This window comes from Zootoca vivipara, chromosome 9, assembly GCF_965207765.1.
Source record: "Zootoca vivipara chromosome 9, rZooViv2.hap1.1, whole genome shotgun sequence".
NCBI classification, from domain to species: Eukaryota; Metazoa; Chordata; class Lepidosauria; order Squamata; family Lacertidae; genus Zootoca; species Zootoca vivipara.
Genome location: NC_142592.1, coordinates 7,325,833 through 7,344,022, shown reverse-complemented (window position 1 = coordinate 7,344,022; position 18,190 = coordinate 7,325,833). Strand labels below are relative to the sequence as shown.

The following is an 18,190-nucleotide window of genomic DNA, read 5'->3' as shown; positions in this document are numbered from 1 at the left end:
GTTAAGTACTTAATTGATTCCGGGGTGCCATTCGCACCCTGAAAAGTACTTAACCCGAGCGGCAATAGTGTACGTGCGCGAAGCGCCGATAGAGCACTTCTGCGCACGCAGAATGCTTCTGCGCATGCGCGCGCGGCGGAACCTGGAAGTAAACACTTCCGGGTCCGCTGCGTACTTAACCTGAAAGTATGCAACTTGAAGTGTACTTAACCCGAGGTATGACTGTACTGGCAAATCGGCCAGGTCAATCAGAAGCCTACTATACCAAATATCTTCTGGACGACAAGTCCAATGATATCACAGTGGCCGTGGCAAAGTTTCTTTCACTAGTCATACAAATCAAAGATCAACATACCCATGACTAAACAAATAATACCTCGGTCTCCCTTCCCTGGGGGGTTGTCTGTATGAATCTGTATTTTATTCTGAATCCATGTTATGGGTTGTTGGACCGCAATAAAGATTATTATGAATATGTCATCATGAGTGGTAAACAATTGTAGTGTGAATTGCAGTTCTGTATTTCTCACGTTAAAATGAATCCATAATACTATTTTTAATGTCATATGAAGGCACATCATTGTGATTTAATCATAGTCATAAGAGAGTATGGACTTGAAAAATGGTAAACATTGTGGATTGCCAAAGGCTGAATTTATGAGTTATCAAAATAATTTAAAGTTCACACAATTTATTATTTGTACCCTGCCCATCTGGCCAGGCCTCCCCAGCCACTCTGGGCGGCTATAAGGCTTGTATTGCAAGAGCTAAAAAGCAGAGTGGGTCACATCTTTCAGAAGCCCCACTTTAAAGGTAGGAACTTCCATTTTCTGAATGGCCTGTTCTGTTTGGAATATCCAGGTCCCTTTAAATACCCCATAAACATCAACGCTGCGTCTCTTGCAGAACAATCTTAATCAGAAGCACAGCTCTTAATTTGGCTGTTGCACCATTTTCAATTTAAATAAACCTCCAAATTTCAAAGTGATTTGTTGATTCTTAAATTCTACAGCAGTGTCTTATGGCAGATATTCTTAAGAACATAAAGTCATGTTTATTTATGTACCTTGTTTTCTGAAATCCTGCGCTCAAAGCGATTTGCAGCCGATACAACTATATCAGCAATATCATCACTCTTAACAAGTCCATTACAAAACCTGATTAATTGATCCAAACTTACAGGAAACGGTCAATATGTTCCAGTAATCAGTACAAACTCAAGTTTGTTTTACTAGAAACAGTGCAAAAGCAACATTGCTACGTATTCCATAAAATCTATTTTATTTAAATTCACTATGACTCATTGGAGTTCAGCTCACAGGAAAGAAACCTTTGTTGATCTGCTCTAAGCACTGAGCTAGTGTAATATTGAAAGGAATGACCTGTGAGATTGAATGCCCCGGGTTAAAATAACACCTCCGCCATTTTCTCCCTATCTCAGGCAGCCTGTCTCAGCCTCTCCTCTGTAATGTTGAATTACGTTACATTGCATTAGCCTACTGTATGGGTTTCTTGAACTGTTAATATGCATGAAGTACCCTGAACACTTCAGAAATAGGGCATGCACCACTATTATTATGAATAATATGTAAATCTTGTTCTTTCCACTTAGAAATATAACTCACTGGTGTGTTTTTTAAAACTGTTCCTACTCTTTTTAATGGGGAAAAACAGTTTCATAAAAACCATTTTTTAAATATTGAAATTTTACCTAGATCCTGGTGGCCTAAGCATCCTGTGAGCATTTCATTTGAATAATAATAATAATAATAATAATAATAATAATAATAATAATAATAATTTATTATTATTTATACCCCACCCATCTGGGTGGGTTTCCTATATAGTTCCCTATTTCCCCTGCGCCTCCCTCCCAAAAGCTGCTCCAGCATTTCTTTCTTCAACATCTGAGCAACTACTGGTGTTATACTCAAAATATGTGGAGCTGGAAACAAATGAAAAGAAAGCATTTGCCTTTGTCTGAAATCAGCTTGAATGCTACTACAAACGACTTTGCCAGTTCACTAGCCAAGGACTCTACAGTGCTTGGACCTCCTAACGCTTGCATTCCCCATGAAGTCTGCCTTTGCTTCTCAGACTCTTGTCCTGAAGAGATGTAACGGTAGAAGATTACTGGAAGAGACGTTAATGAATTTCAGGGTACTGAAATTAGTACCTAGTCTAAGGAATGGTTCTGTTTTGATGCATTGTCTGAGATGCTTAATGGCATTAAATGACTGGCAAATTTAGTCAACTTCCTTTTTTCTTCCTCCCTTTTAAAAACCTGTGCCCCACCTAATTTTCAGACAAAACTCATTGCAGAGTTCAATTCAGACCGCAAAACGACATCAAAGTCTGCCTAAATCAGATTGAGGTTAGTGATGGTCCCTGAAAGGATCGTGCTACTGGAAACTATAGAGCCCTATTTATGGAGGAGTGGATTTTCTTCTTTTTTATCTGAGAGAGGTCCTGAGGCTTCTAGCTCTTAACTGTGCTACGTGCCATCTGCATCGCAGAATGCACTGCTAAAATGTGTTTTCTGCTGAAGCAATGTGGAGAATAGAATGAATCGACATTCCTGAAGGTGAAATACCTCCGAGGGAGATTTGTGCATGTCTGTTTAGATACTTTCTGTCGGAATTTAATTCCCACCTGAAGGAACGGGTTGGTGGTGTTAGTAAGCCCCTGACAACCATTTTGGAAATGAGACATGGGGTTGCAGTATTGAGAGAGAGCAATATTTTTATTCACTACAGGTACATTTTTGTTTTGGAGCATTATTTGACAACTGAAAAATTGCTGTGAAATAATATTAAATAATGCTTTTATTTACTAAAGCTTAGTTCAGGATTTGCCCTGATGTTTGAATGTTGCTAGGTTGTTTTTTTACTGGCGACATATTAGGAGGTTGGGACAATGAGTGTCTCCGTCGCCCATGGTGGGGAATGCTTGAGTCTATTTTTTAATTGCACCAGCCTGGTTGTTTCTCAACTTAACGTTTCCTGGTTGACTGGGTAAGTTCCCTGTGGCGTATATAATTGGGTGGCCTCACGCCCTTGATAGATTGTAGATGCTATTTTTCTTCCTGCTGGCAATATTATGCAGAGATGGTTCTGCCTAAAGTGTGGCATCGTTCTGCATTCTTCCTGTTCCTGTGTAACATCGGCAAAATAAAGTCCTCTGGCTCCTGGGTATGTCCCTTGGAGGCTTTCAAAGTGCTACAGCTCCTGAATCGGCTGGGAGAACCTGTCACTTGCTTTCATTGTTTAGATAATAATTTCATGCGCCTGTACAGCTTGTGAGAATAATCCCATGTTAAGAAAATGTGTGGCAAGAAGCAACCCTTAAGACTGAAATTCAGGAAGTTATTTTCCATAGAAGTAAAAAAAACACTTTTTCTGTGCTGGGAATTAAGATGATGTTAAATGCAACCTGATTTCCCCATTCCATTTTAAGGGGAAGAATTGTATTTATTTGGATTAGTGTACTTGGAAGGAAATAGTTTGCATGACTTGTATGCTTTACTTGCAGCTGTCGACGCAAGGAGAAGCCAGCCAGGTGATTGGGCCGTTAACAGAAGGTCAAAGAAGGAACGTGGCTGTAGTGAATTCCTTGTACAGGTTACACCAGTCGGTTCTTAAAGTAAGTGGCAGGGATACTTTAAACATAATCATTGTTAAGTTGTGGTTTTAATACTTCACTGCAAATCCTGAATCGAATTGGAAAGAATGTGTAAACACTTCTGAAATGGTCTCAGTGAATAGTGGGATAGAAACCAGTTTCCCACCCACCAATCTCTCTCTCATAGATTTGAAATGTCTGCCGCCTTCGGTGTTTCTTTGCTTATTAGTGGCAGGAGAGTTTTCTGTTAATTTAGGTTACTGTAATGGAGTTAAGGATAATACTTTATACAGTGGTACCTCGGGTTACAGATGCTTCAGGTTACAGCCTCCACTAACCCAGAAATATTACCTTGGGTTAAGAACTTTGCTTCAGGATGAGAACAGAAATAGCCCGACGGCAGCAGCAGGAGGCCCCATTAGCTAAAGTAGTACCTCAGGTTAAGAGCAGTTTAAGGTTAAGAACAGACCTCCGGAACGAATTAAGTTCTTAACCCGAGGTACCACTTGAATTCACTTGCCTAAATTATGAACTGTTGCAGAACATGACAAAAGAACCTCTTAGGGCTTTGTATGAGAAGTGATACAAGCTTGGATCCAAGCCGTGGTATTTTGGATTGCAAAGCCCCTTTAAACAATAGTCCCCCATGCCGTGTCACAAATTTCATTGGAAAGTCCCCTCCATTTTGAGACTGCTTTGGCTGCCCTATGGCACCTTTGCCCAACTTGATGTGTTCCAGCTGTTGTGGTCCTAGGCAGTCTGGCCACGATCAAGGATGGTGGGAGATGTAGTCTACAACATCTCGATGGCAGCGGGTTGGGAAAAGCTGTCGTGTAGAATTGCTGCACGGTTTTGAAAAACATGAACTCAAAGCCCCCCTCGAATGCACAGAACTAGAAGGATTTCAGCCATAGCATTTAGATTAGTGTTTACATTAGAAGCCATATCTTAAAACCATAAGAAACAAAAACAAATATTTTAAAATCACTGGTTTCTATATCCTATATTCACATTGCAGAATGTAAATCATTCTCACAAGTTTCGTGTTACCCACTTTGGAATCCTTGTGTTAGTATTTTATATGTACAAATAAATCTTGACATGAAATTTGGAAAAGAAAAGAAATTGCTAGGACCTTACTTGAATGTGAACGCTGAACAAGTTAGAAATAGTTATGGAGGAACAGATGGGTTTTTGTGTCACAAGATGTTGGCTCCATAGCTTTTTTAAAAATGCTGTCAGCCGGGGGGAAAGATAGGAAAGCATTTAGGAGGTGATTTTTTTCAGTTCTGTATTTAAAAATCATGGAGGTCCAAGAGGAACGGTTTGATTAGCGACATGATGTTTTGTGGCATTTTATGTATATCATGCAGTTAGTTATCCATGCACCAAGTCAGTGTAGAAACCGTATTTGTGGCTTTCATGGTTGCCAGAAACGATAGAGATTGCAAGGTCCTATTGTGATGGAAGATTCCTTCTTGCTGGCTTAGCCTCTGGAGATCCATAATCAAATGAACAGGAAGGGCTATATATTTCACATGCTCTGACACTTGATCCCTGATCTAGAGGGAGGAGGCCTGAGACCAACATTGGCTGGTACCCAGAGCATGGCCAGGGAGGGGCCCAACGATGAGCAGCAGTAACTGAGCTTTGGCTTCACCAGGGTCTCAGTATATGATTGAGCATTTCTGCACCTCTTTTTAGGTAATATCCTGCCAAAGTGCATTTCCAGCCTCTTCAGAGGAAACTATTAGCACAGCCTTGAAGGTAGGTGAATATTAAAAAGTCACGAAACTTGCATAGATTTGAAACCTGCTGTTTCCCCCCACACACACACACACACTCTAAATACTAAGCCACATTCATTTGCTTGCAACATTTGTGGTGGTGTCCTACGGGACTGAGTTAAGGAAAACCTATCCATTCATGTTTGGTTTTGAGATAATTTGCTGTCTGTGTTAGGTGAGGATGAATTAGCTAAGTGCTCAACGTTTAGCAGAGGCTCTTGGGCAGCACCTGAATGATAGCAAGGCAGAGGGAAACTGCCTACCTTTTCACCATTAAAAGTGATGATTCTTCTTTCCTGGTGCTTTCATTTTTCACGTTTAACTCCTCCCTGGAGATAGCTTTCCATTCGCTTTCATCCATGGTCTTCCCAATCCACTGCTTTTCAATGTGTGAATGTAGGTTGAAAGAAAAACATTCACCGCCTCTTTTGAAGGCTAGGGCCTAGACCTCATTACGTTGATCTTTAATTACATATTAAGATAATTGGCCTGCCCTTCTTTCCAGGAAAAGCCCCTAGTTTCAAACGATATTGTCGGCATAATTTAAAAACTACCACAAGAGGAAGCGTACATATTTGAATGGTGGAACAGTGCATTCTCAGATACTGGTCAGATACTTCAGTTTGTAGAAAGCTCTTGAAAAGGTTGTCACATCATGCTATACTTCTCTGAAGAATTTGTCCTGTTATAAGTGACTCTTTTATTGTTCAACCACTGCTCCACATAAGGAGTTGGGAAGATTTCGACTTAAGTTGCACAATAAGTTTAACCTTTCATGTATATATAGGTTCAAAATATATTGCACAACACATCTATATAGATATATCTCTATGTATACACATATGTACTATGTTGTGGCACAAAACAGCACTGTTCAAAATTTTGACAAAGTTTTAATAATTTATTTATCTCTTGGTACTCATGGGCAGCATGTTGACATCTTGTATGGTTTTTTTTACTCATTCTTTTTCCTCCTTGGTTATCCTTCTTGTAGACAGTCTATGATTTGATGGGAAATGCTGTGCAACCTTTGCTGAACTCAGTTGGAGACTCAATAGAGGCTATTATCATCACGATGCACCAGGAGGACTTTTCTGGGTAATGGAGTCACTACCTCAGTGTTGTTTTAAACATGTGTACAATATGGGCACCATATCGAAAACCCCAGAGATTGATTACCTTGCAGCAAAAGTGCTTGCCTCAGCAGCCAGCCTGTGCTATCAGTGGGGGAAAGAGCAGGACTTCTGACTGCTGAAATTATTTGTCTGCCTGGAAAGTAAATATGGACAACACTTTTTAAAATGAAATGTGAGAAGAGGATTTTCCAGTGAGGATTTTTTTTAAGCCACTTGTTTTTATTATTTAGTTTTTAACATTTAAAGTTACAGTAGAGGGTGAGAATTGACTGGATGCAAAACAGATATTTCCAAGAAATAAATGCTGGTTGATCTCTGTTTACATAGAAGCAGGTTTTCAGTTGTCTCTCCCTTCACTGGGTCTTTCAAGCCTGAAAGGTTTTCTTCTATATTAGCATCATTCTCAGCTGGGAAGGAGTTCCCGAGTGATAGGGAGCAGGGATTCCACTTACATTTCTTTTTGTATCACATATATTTGGGTGTGTTGGGGGAACCTGGGCCTTCTCTGAAGATGTGCAGGACTGGATTAACTATTAAGTAAAATAAGCATGTGCTTAGGGCATCAGGGGAAGGGGGGCAGCACAGATAATGTCCATTGCCAGACTTTTAGCATTAATGGTCGCAAATTGGTTAGCTGACTTGGAAGTATATTTTTAAAAATCCCAACAGAACAACTCTACAACTTGCCAGACTGGGTGCCCTATCTCTACTAAGTAGAGAAGCAGATATGCTACATAAGATTTGTTTTGAGGATCTGATCAAAGACTTTTTAGTTAGGCAAAATAGGAGAACATTTTTCAAATATAAATGAAGTGGAAATATACAAAAATCAACATTTTCCATCTTACTGTATGTTTCATTTCATTTCGAGAAATAAAATTTCGTTTTCTGGTTTATTATTGTTTACATTTTGAACTAGATATATATATGGGGCACCAAAAAATTTAAGTGCTAAGGACCTCTAAAGGTCTTAATCCATTGCTGAAGGTGTGGCAAGCGGCAAACATCACTTTGCTCAGGTTAATAGTTGAGTTTGTGGGAGCGAATCCCACTGCAGGCATTTCAGTCTTCTGTTGAATGAGCCAAGCAGTATTACTCAGGCTTCCATCCTTGAATTCTTAGCCCCCACCCCCACCCCAAAAAAGATGGTGAGCAACTTTGCCCTGCATCTGCCTTGGTGGGATTGTGTGGAGAAGTACAAAAAAATCTAGTTTTGAGAGAAGTTCGTGAAGTTTTCTGTCCCAGCTCCATTCTGCTTCAGCTGTACAGTTGTACCTTGGATCCCGAATCCCTTGGTACACGGACGCTTGGGCCCCCGAACGCCGCAAACTCGGAAGTGAGTGTTCCAGTTTGTGAATGTTCTTTGGAACCCGATGGGGCTTCCAATTGGCTGCAGGAGCTTCCTGCAGCCAATCAGAAGCCATGCTTTGGTTTCCAAATGTTTTGGAAGTCGAATGGACTTCCAGAACGAATTCCGTTCAACTTCCAAGGTACGACTGTAATTGCTTATCCTCCTCTATGAAGGGATCCAGTGGAGAGAACATGGACTTCTGAAAAATGTTTTTTGTTATTATATATGACTGGAACTTACGTAGGCCCTCAGCCCTATCTAAAGTGGGGCCACTTTGAACAGAATTGGGGGGATAGGTCAATTGCTTGGACTAGAAGACCTGTTGACTCACTTTACTGACTAAATCCTCTTAGATATGGATGCCCAGTACAGTAGTTGGCTTGAAGTCTGGTCCCTGCTGTTCCCTTGTCACTACTACACCTTGTATCTTTGTCTGGTTCTGCCCAGATTGGAGGCATCTGTGCATATAATCTCTGAGCAATTTAAGTCAAGAGCAGACTTAGTGAGGGTTTTTAGGCAGGCTGGACTTTTAACACCACAATATGTATGATGTGGTCTATTATTAGAGAATTATTCCAACAGCTGTGCCATTTACATTTAGAGCTTTTCAGCTTCCGGCTGATGAAAGTGCTCCAGACTTGGAGGGGGGAAGAGGAGGAGAAAGCACCAGTAGAACGGTGCACATTTTCCTTGCAAAACTGCAGTTAACGTGAGGAAAAGGTGTTTCAGACACAGCGTATTCCTCTATAAATATGATGGTGTGATGCATGCAGCCATTGTAGTCGTCCTTCACAGGATAAAGGTGAAGCAGCGCAGTGACATGGTTAAAGTTGATACAAACATGAAATTAACATTCGTTATCCTCTTTGTTTCTTTTGATAGGTCACTACCCACTTCAGAAAAGCCCGATATCCCTTGTTCTCTGTACATGAAAGAACTACAGGGCTTCATAGCAAGAGTCATGAATGACTACTTCAGACACTTTGAATGCTACGACTTTGTCTATGAGAGCACTGAGGCCATTGCCCAGAGAGCTATTGAGCTTTTTATTCGCAATGCCAGCCTATTAAGGCCTCTTGGCGAAGGCGGGAAAATGCGGCTTGCTGCTGATTTTGCACAGGTAGATGAAAGGGAAACTGTTGGTTTTATTTCCTCATATGCACCAAACTACACATTGAATTTGAAATGCTATGCCCTGAGACATACAAACACATGCTGCTTCGCTGTTCCATAAGCTCTTCTCTATCTGAAAATATTTATATTCTGCATACATGACAAGCAGAGTCCGATTGTAATGATAAATTAGGATCTGTTAGATTTGGCTGGATGTTTTTCAGCTTCCAAAATTGGAGTTTGAGAGCAGAAACCTCGAGGCTGTGGCCCTGTACTGCTGAAAAGAAACCTTAGTCTGCATTATGGCAGTTACATAGTTTAGAGGGTCTGTGGAGTACAACTGAGAGCCAGATTCTACAAAAAAAAAATGGTGGCAAGTTTCTTCCATAGAAAGATTAAAAATGGCATTTATAGGTGCTGGAACTGAGTTCCGATTGGGAAAAAAAAGCCTGGGTTGTAACCATAGAATGAGTCTTTTCATTATCTTCCTGAAAACATATTTTTTATTATTTTAGTTTTTTAAAAAACTAAAGTTGTAGTGCATTATCTTAGTGCACATATCCCTTTACTGAGAGATATCTCAAGTTGCGTTCACTAGAATGAGCTCACTAGCAATCTGTGCTCTTGTTCTTTGGATGTTTTAAGTAAACCTATGACTCTCTAGTTTCTAATTCTCCTTCTGCCCATCTCCTACTTGTAATTTTTCTTGCTTTGTTTTGGTTTATTCCTTCTGTTTCTCAATAGCCCTCCCATTTCATGCCAGTTTCAAGAAAGGTAGCTGGGACTTAGTATTTGGGCATCCTTAAAAGTAATCAAAAACATGGCTTTAAAGCCATGTCTTGTTTGACCCTGGGCCACTCATTCGTGAGAGATACTGAAATTCCTAAAGTAAGCTAGAGCCCTGAATTTTGATACACACATAGTCCAAGGCACACCAGTTATTAGAAAATATATATACATTCTGTTTTACATTTCTCCTTGAAACGGGACTTAAAATGTAGGGCCGGATAACAATGTTACTTCCAGTACTTTTTTAAATTTTATGTATACATGCATTTGTATTCCACTTGGGATTCTCAGAAAGATTAATACTTAAGAGCATTCAGTCAGCCATACTGAAAATAATAAACCACCAAAACATTAGTGACCAAGATAACAAACCACGGAAAACCAATAGTTAATAAGAAAACACACACACACACACACACAGCCTGAACAAATTAATAGGTATTTTGGTACTAAAAAGTTAAAGTTGTGTCTGTTCTGAGGACACATAATGCAGCTACTTCTCTGAAGCTAAGAAAGTCTAGTCAGTGCATCGATGAAAGCCTCATGTTCACTAGCTCAAGTTCCATCATGGAAGAAAGGCAGGGTATATATGTACTAAATCGCTTTGTGATAAATAAGGTTTGTGCCAAGCATCCCTTGCTGGGATGTCATAAAGGAGACAGGGCGCCAACACTGTAAAATGCACAAAACATGCTAAGTGTGGGTTGTAAGATCAGCTTGTTATAAACTTCCTTCTGTTTTTAAGTTTCTTTTTCCAAATATTTGCATTTGGAATTTGAAGGTCTACAGACTATTAGTAACACTGAACTTAAATAAGAAAAGTGTGAAAGGGAGATATTTATAAGTCTCACCTTAGAAATGTGGACAGGATGTATATCTAAAAATGTTTAAAGTTACGTCCAAGGCACCCTAATCACTGGGGAATTTGACTGTTTTTATATCTAGCAGTCAAAACATGGATGTCTATAAAGATACGAACTTGAAATATATGGGTAAAGGGGGGAAAAATGGCTTATGCTGAATGCCTGGCTCAATTTTCACAATTCTGTCTGGCCTGGAAAGAATTTGCTAGGGTCAGTAAGGTACTCTGAAATGACATTTTCCTGACATTTATTCATATCATGAGACATCATCCAGGAATTGTTGTACATTTTGACCTCCTCATTATGAGGAGCTTTGTTGCTGTGTAAAAAAGTCAAGTGTGCTAAGGTTACAGTAATTTGGAGTATTTTAGGTTGCGAGTCAGATTTTGCACTTTAAAAGCTGTGCAGCTCTGTATGATTAAGAGACTGAAATGTGAACATGATGGAGTCAGAACTGAGGAAGGAAACCCCACAATATTTTTTCAGTATCTGACACACACAAAAATACTCTTTTAAGACAACAACAACAACAACAACTTATTATTTGTACCCCGCCGATCTGGCTGGGTCTCCCCAGCCACTCTGGGCGGCTTCCAGCAAAGATTAAAATACAATAAAATGTCACAAATTAAAAACTTCCCTAAACAGGGCTGCCTTCAGATGTTTTCTAAATGTCAGGTAGTTTTTTATCTCTTTGACCTCTGATGGGAGGGCATTCCACAGGGTGGGCGCCACTACCGAGAAGGCCCTCTGCCTGGTTCCCTGTAGCTTTGCTTCTCACAGTGAGGGAACCGCCAGAAGGCCCTCGGCGCTGAACCTCATTGTCCTGGCAGAACAATGGGGGTGGAGACACTCCTTCAGGTATACAGGACCAAGGCCGTTTAGGGCTTTAAAGTTCAGCACCAACACTTTGAATTGTGCTCGGAAACGTAATGGGAGCCAATGTAGGTCTTTCAGGACTGGTGTTATATGGTCTCGGCGGCCGCTCCCAGTCACCAGTCTAGCTGCCGTGTTCTGGATTAGTTGTAGTTTCCGGGTCACCTTCAAAGGTAGCCCCACATAGAGCACATTGCAGTAGTCCAAGCGGGAGATAACTAGAGCATGCACCACTCTGGCGAGACAGTCTGCAGGCAGGTAGGGTCTCAGCCTGCATACCAAATGGAGCTGGTAGACAACTGCCCTTGGATACAGAATTGACCTGTGCCTCCATGGGCAGCTGTGAGTCCAAAATGACTCCCAGGCTGCGCACCTGGTCCTTCAGGGGCACAGTTACCCCATTCAGGACCAGGGAGTCCTCCACACCAGCCCACCCCTTCCCCCCCGAACAGTACTTGTCAGGATTCAACCTCAATCCGTTAGCCACCATCCATCCTCCAACCGCCTCCAGGCACTCACACAGGGCCTTCACTGGTTCCGATTTTAAAGAGAGGTAGAGCTGGGTATCATCCACATATTGATGGACACTCAACAAGAGTTGTGAGCTTAGTGTAGAGGGGGAAATGGACGCATGTTAACAAGCAAAAATATTAATTGCATCTCCATTAGCTAGAATAAAAAGATTCACTCTTCATTTGTGAAAGCACAAATGTTTAACCTAGGGACTGTAAGAAATTATATTGTTCTTTTGGATAGAGTAAATTACAGATAAACCACTCTTCTTTCCAAAAGCCAGTGAGAGGAGATGCAGAGGAGATGCAGGCTGCTTATATTACTGTTATTATTTCATCTGGCATAAATGAATAAGCTGTGGACTTTTCATTCTTGGTATATTCTTAATTTGGCAATAAAACTAGATTCATTCCTGGTGGTCCTAAAATAGCTGGCGGTGGTTCTCTTTACATGGTAGCAGTAGTGACGTTGGTTTTCCAATTCCATGGCTTCATCCCATGGTTGGAATGGATCCATTCCATCCAATTGCATGCTCGTGGTTGTAGGTTGTTGCCCAATTGTTGCCAGAAATTCTGCTGGTAAAAACTGGTTCTAGTTCATGAAATTTGCTGGCTGAAAATCTGCCTTCCCCAATTCCTGACTGGCTGGTTTGGTCCCAGGGCTTTGAATATCGGACTGAAGTGCAATTCATTTTCTCTGACAGATGGAGTTAGCAGTCGCTCCTCTCTGCAGACGGCTCTCTGATCTGGGAATATCCTACAGGCTCCTAAGATCATTCAGGTATATTGCCTTCAAAATATTTTTCACAGCTGGCACCAGGTAATGAAGAATTTCAATCAAGTCACCGATTTATTTGGGTTTTTAATTAAAACCTTCTGGCAGCACTGTGTGAAAATTACCAACAAATTAGTACTTTTTCCTTGAACGTTTTATTCAGAGTGTAACTATAACTTGGGAGAATTTTGTCATGCAAATGTCAGCTAAATTGCACCTTTTTGCTTTTTGTTGTGGATCTCAGTTTTTATGCTGATGAGCTGCAGTTACACTAAGCCCCCTACCTTGATATTAGAGGATTTGAGATGCAATGTTTTTGTTTAATTAAATAATAAGCTGCTGTTACTACAAACAATCGCTTACCAAATTCCATAATGATGATGAAGCAAAGCGGAAAACAACTGCTGCATAGGAAGGAACAGGCTTTTGTTTTTAAGGTGCTGTGTGTGTTATTAGAGTGGCATGGATAAAATGAAGCCTTCCTTGGGTTCTGTCTCTTTGGGGGCAGGTACTTGTGGGTCCCTTTTTTGTGGGTCAAAATAAGCTGCCAATAGCCAACACTGTTATGGGTGGAGACAAAACATTTGCCAAGAAATGGGAGACTCTAAGAGGCAACCACAGGTTCAACTCCCAATCCAACCTTGTTTGCGTCTCTGCATTTTCCCATGCAAGTGAACGGCCATCATTCAATCCTATGAGAAAAAGTGAAGTACCTGTTGGAAGAGCCTTCTGCAATGTGGAATTTAATCCACCACGAGAGGCATTTTCCTAGTAAACTATAGGGAAGCGTAATCTTCTTTTCTTTTAACTGTATCATCTTAATTTCTGCTTTATCCCCCGCAGGCCAATGCTGTTCCAGACTAGCGAGCATATCATCAATAGCCCGGCCGTGGGAGATATCATTCCATTCAGTACCGTTATTCAGTTCTTATTTACAAGAGCACCACCTGAATTAAAATCTCCATTCCAGGTAATTACTTTACGCAGCCTCTTCACACTATATACTCCACCAGTGGCAGAAAACCATTTCTCTCAAACTGCTGTCGCCAGTGCTGTTTTGTAGCTGTGCTCAAGTTGCAGCATGTGGGGTTGGTTTTACGAGATCACGGCAGGCTGCAGGCATTTTCCATCCTAGTTAACTTCTGGCAATAGAATGCTTTCGCAATTCAACAGCCACAGAGGAAATAATCAAAGATGATACTGTGATCCTTCGGCCCTTGCCAGCCTGGCCAATGTCAGGGATGATGAGGACTCTAGTCTATCCTCCCCTCCCAGCTTCTTCCCCTCTTGTTTAATCCATCAGTAAAAGTAAAGGGACCCCTGACCATTAGGTCCAGTCATGACCGACTGGGGTTGCGGCGCTCATCTCATGTTATTGGCCGAGGGAGCCGGTATAGCTTCCAGGTCATGTGGCCAGCATGACAAAGCCGCTTCTGGTGAACCAGAGTAGCACACGGAAATGCCGTTTACCTTCCCGCCAAAGCGGTACCTATTTATCTACTTGCACTTTGACGTGCTTTTGAACTGCTAGGTTGGCAGGAGCTGGGACCGAGCAACAGGAGCTCACCCCGTCACGGGGATTGGAACCGCCGACCTTCTGATTGGCAAGCCCTAGGTTCTGTGGTTTAACCCACAGCGCTACCTGCGTCCCATAATCCATCAGTAGTTGAGACTAATTTAGTGGCCATTTAATTTGTACTGAGCTCTTTTACACGTTTCCAGAGCAGTCGCCCAAGCCAAAGTGCTGTGGAGAAGCAACTGGTTTTTTTAAGTCCTATGTGGTTGAGCGCTAAGCAATCTATGAATTGCTGCTGATTACTGTATACCAACCTGTAAAAGGCTGTTGCCATTAACTTTTGCCCAGTATGTGAAAATGTCTAGAAATAATATATATTTGTATTTATTTATTTCCTGTGAAAGAGAGCAGAGTGGACCATTGCACGTTATTCCCGGTGGCTTGATGACCATCCATCAGAGAAAGACAGACTCATTTTGATACGGTAAAACACATTTTATTTTTCAATTAAGTTTAGAAATACTATTGCAATTTGGAAACGATTATTTCTTTCCTGCTGTTGACCGTTTGTGGATCCTGCTCCCTGTCTAACCATGTGTGGAAGTGCTTTGGTGTATTCTAAGCAACAACTTCTATTAGGTCTTCTTCAAGACATTTATAGCTGCATTGGTTTCAGGGATTAACTCCAGACCAGCAAGGTAGTCTTTTATTAGACCTTTTTTGGTGCAGAAGCAAGCCAGATTCCAAATTACACAGAATTCTCTTTTGGGAGGCACTCTTATTTCCTACTGCAGGAGAAATTCATCTAATAAAGATGTCATCTTACTTTTTTTATAGCTGTTTGGGGATTCAACTACTTGTATATCCTTGTGCAGTACTGGCTCTATGATATGTTTTGAATGATACAGTGCCTCCTGGGCTGTAATCCTAAGAATTGCAGCAGAAACTCTACTTAAATCAGCAGGACTGCTTTCCAAGTTAAGTATGTTTGGGATCAAGTTGTTTGTTTCACTAGAGTGTTTGGAAAACTAAAAGGGGAAGAGAAGGAGCTTGGTGAGCAAGGTATATGGAACAAAATTAAAGCACTCTTGAAATGGCTTTCTATATTAAAGACAGCAACACCCACCCACACCTGAATAGGTACAGATGCACATGCATGCACAATTAAACAAATGAAAGAAACCATATAGGCAGTGCTGTGATTACAGGCAGTAGTTTTTGCTGGAGCTTGTTTTACTAAGGTAGCAGCTAAAATTAAGAATAAGGGCAGTGATGACTCCTCCTGAATCATACTTGAATCATCCTTGAATGCTTGTTTCACAGGATGCAGACACTTAGGAAAAAGAGCAGTACAGTGGTACCTCGAGTTACAAACGTCTCAGGTTACAAACGCTTCAGGTTATAAACTCCGCTAACCTGCAAGAGTTACCTTGAGTTGAGAACTTTGCCCCAGGATGAGAACGGAAATCGTGTGCCAGCGGCGCAGCAGCAGCAAGAGGCCCCATTAGCGAAAGCACGCCTCTAGTTAAGAACAGTTTCAGGTTAAGAACGGAGCTCCGGAATGAATTAAGCTCGTAACTAGAGGCACCACTGTATATGTAGGAAATATTAATATTCTTATTCAAGCCTCTGGCAGAGGGTCAAAAGCATTTCAGAGTATCTGTCCGGAGTAGGGATTGCCTTACACCTCTGAAGGATTGCTCATTGTTACCTCCTCCCTCCCCACAGCTAGCTTGGTTTTAGATTTTCAGGCAGCCAATGGATATCACACAACAGTGTTTGACATGTTTTGTTACATTCCCAAGTGCCCAAGCTTTGCTGCGTGCCCAAGTAGGATATGCATTTTTCGTTTCCTTGTGACGATTGTGCCATCTAGTTAGCTGTGTCCTACTAAACAGGATCAGCAGCTAGCAAACTCTTCAGATGAGCTAAACAGTTACTTGGTAGAAATGGAGAGCAGCAAGTAGTGGAATATCGAGCATTTTTGAATGTGTATGGTTTGCCATTTAGTTGTTGTTGGTCAAAGAAAGGGAACATGGAAAGCAGTGTGGAGCAAGCTGCCCCTTGAAACTATGCTAAACCTTGCATACAGGTGGCATCTCATCCCACCTCTGCTACCCCTTTGTTGGAGAGGATGTTGGGAAGGAAACTCTCTGGTGAGAATGTTCAGGGGTGAGGGAGTTTTGGCATGCCATCTTTTTGGTGATAGTGATTGTGGTCGCAGAAGTAGTAACTATAGATTCAGGCCTCACCTGGTTCATGTGTCAGAATAAGCCTTTACACCAAAACTTCTCATAGCTGCCTACATGGTAAAAACAGCTATTGGAAATAAGAGGAGCTTGTCCTCTGGCACCCTTGACTGCATTACACAGCAATGCAGACCAGCTAAGGGAGACATTAAATTCCAACCTAAGGGAACTTAGATTGGCCGTACCTCAGATACCATTTTGGAGGTATTGGTTGGTCTAACTCATGGGTCGGCAAACTAAGGCCCGTGGGCTGGATCAGGTCCAATTGCCCTCTGGATTCAGCCCATGGACGGTCCTGGAATCGCTGCTTTGGTCAGCGTGATTTTTTGGGCGGTGCCATTTTTTTCCCCAAGCACCATTTCCCACCCCCTCCCTCTCACACACATACCGCAGCACCTCCTCCTCCCTCCCTCCCGGCTTCTCCCTGCCCTTTGGAGGAAGGGAGCTGGGCTCTGATTGGTGCCAGCCAATCCGAAGCCTTGCCACCCGTACACTGAGGCGCAGCTCAGACTCGCCACCTGCCCGTCAGCCTCTCCATCCATGGCCTCACTGTGGGTATCGTGACGGGCATGTTGTGGGGCTTCAGCTGGCCCCCAACCGTAGAGCAGAGGAGGAGGTAGGAAAGCAGGGGGAGGGGAGGGACTGGGGGAAATGGGGAGAGAGAAGCCCCCTTCTGCCACGTGTGTGAGTGCAGTCTGGCCTGTCACAAGGTCTGAGGGGCAGTGAACCAGCCTCCTCCTAAAAAAGTTTGCTGACCCCTGGTCTAACTAAACATTCTTTAATGACGACTTTTCCTAGCCTAAACAAAAAATAAAATATAAAAAAAATCCTTCCAGTAGCACCTTAGAGACCAACTAAATTTGTCATTGGTATGAGCTTTCATCTGCATGCACACAAAAGCTCATACCAATGACAAACTTAGTTGGTCTCTAAGGTGCTACTGGAAGGAATTTTGTTTCATATTTTATTTTTTGTTTTGACTACATCAGACCAACACGGCTACCTACCTGTAACTTTTCCTAGACTGTTTGCCTATACAGTGGTACCTCGACTTACGAATTTAATCCGTTCCGAACGGACCTTTGTAAGTCGAAAAAATCGTAAGTAGAAGCCTATGGGGGGGGGAATTCGTAAGTCGAAAAAATCCTATTCGTGCAGCATCCAAAAGGGCGGATGGAGCTCCATTCATAACTTGAAGCATTCGTACGTCGAGTCATTCGTAAGTCGAGATACCACTGTACATGAACCTACTCAGTATATTGTACATTACAGGATTGACAGATAGCAAAAGCAAACTAAAATATCTTCAGTTCATAAAATGATTATTGTCTTGCTAGTTTGCTATTATGATTTGTCCGAGTAGGCTCTAATGCTGTTTGAAATGACTTCTCTTACATACTGCACTTTCTGACTTCTGCCAGGGGTCTTGGCTCTGCTCAGTTTGTTTTTGTGCACAATAGTTTTTGTAATCATTTGGATTAAAAGAACAGAGGCTCATACTAGTGTGTTATATACAGAATAACTGCTTGCTTAAACAGTTGCCACAACGGCCTCCTATCTCCTTTGGATTTCTTGCTTTTCTTTTCATTATCTTTTTTAGTT

The 18,190-nt window shown here is 41.7% G+C and overlaps 1 protein-coding gene across 2 annotated transcripts in view; it reads left to right on the top strand.

Annotated features, from left to right (window-relative positions):
- Nucleotides 1–18,190, top strand: part of COG5 (component of oligomeric golgi complex 5) — a 162,699-nt gene that overhangs the window by 130,780 nt on the left and 13,729 nt on the right. For both annotated transcript variants that reach the window (XM_088676684.1, XM_035127862.3), the window contains exons 15-21: nucleotides 3,532–3,642; nucleotides 5,326–5,388; nucleotides 6,403–6,506; nucleotides 8,778–9,015; nucleotides 12,753–12,829; nucleotides 13,667–13,793; nucleotides 14,744–14,823. In XM_088676684.1, the coding sequence (XP_088532810.1) occupies nucleotides 3,532–3,642; nucleotides 5,326–5,388; nucleotides 6,403–6,506; nucleotides 8,778–9,015; nucleotides 12,753–12,829; nucleotides 13,667–13,793; nucleotides 14,744–14,823 (800 nt within the window). The remainder of the gene's footprint in view (nucleotides 1–3,531; nucleotides 3,643–5,325; nucleotides 5,389–6,402; nucleotides 6,507–8,777; nucleotides 9,016–12,752; nucleotides 12,830–13,666; nucleotides 13,794–14,743; nucleotides 14,824–18,190) is intronic.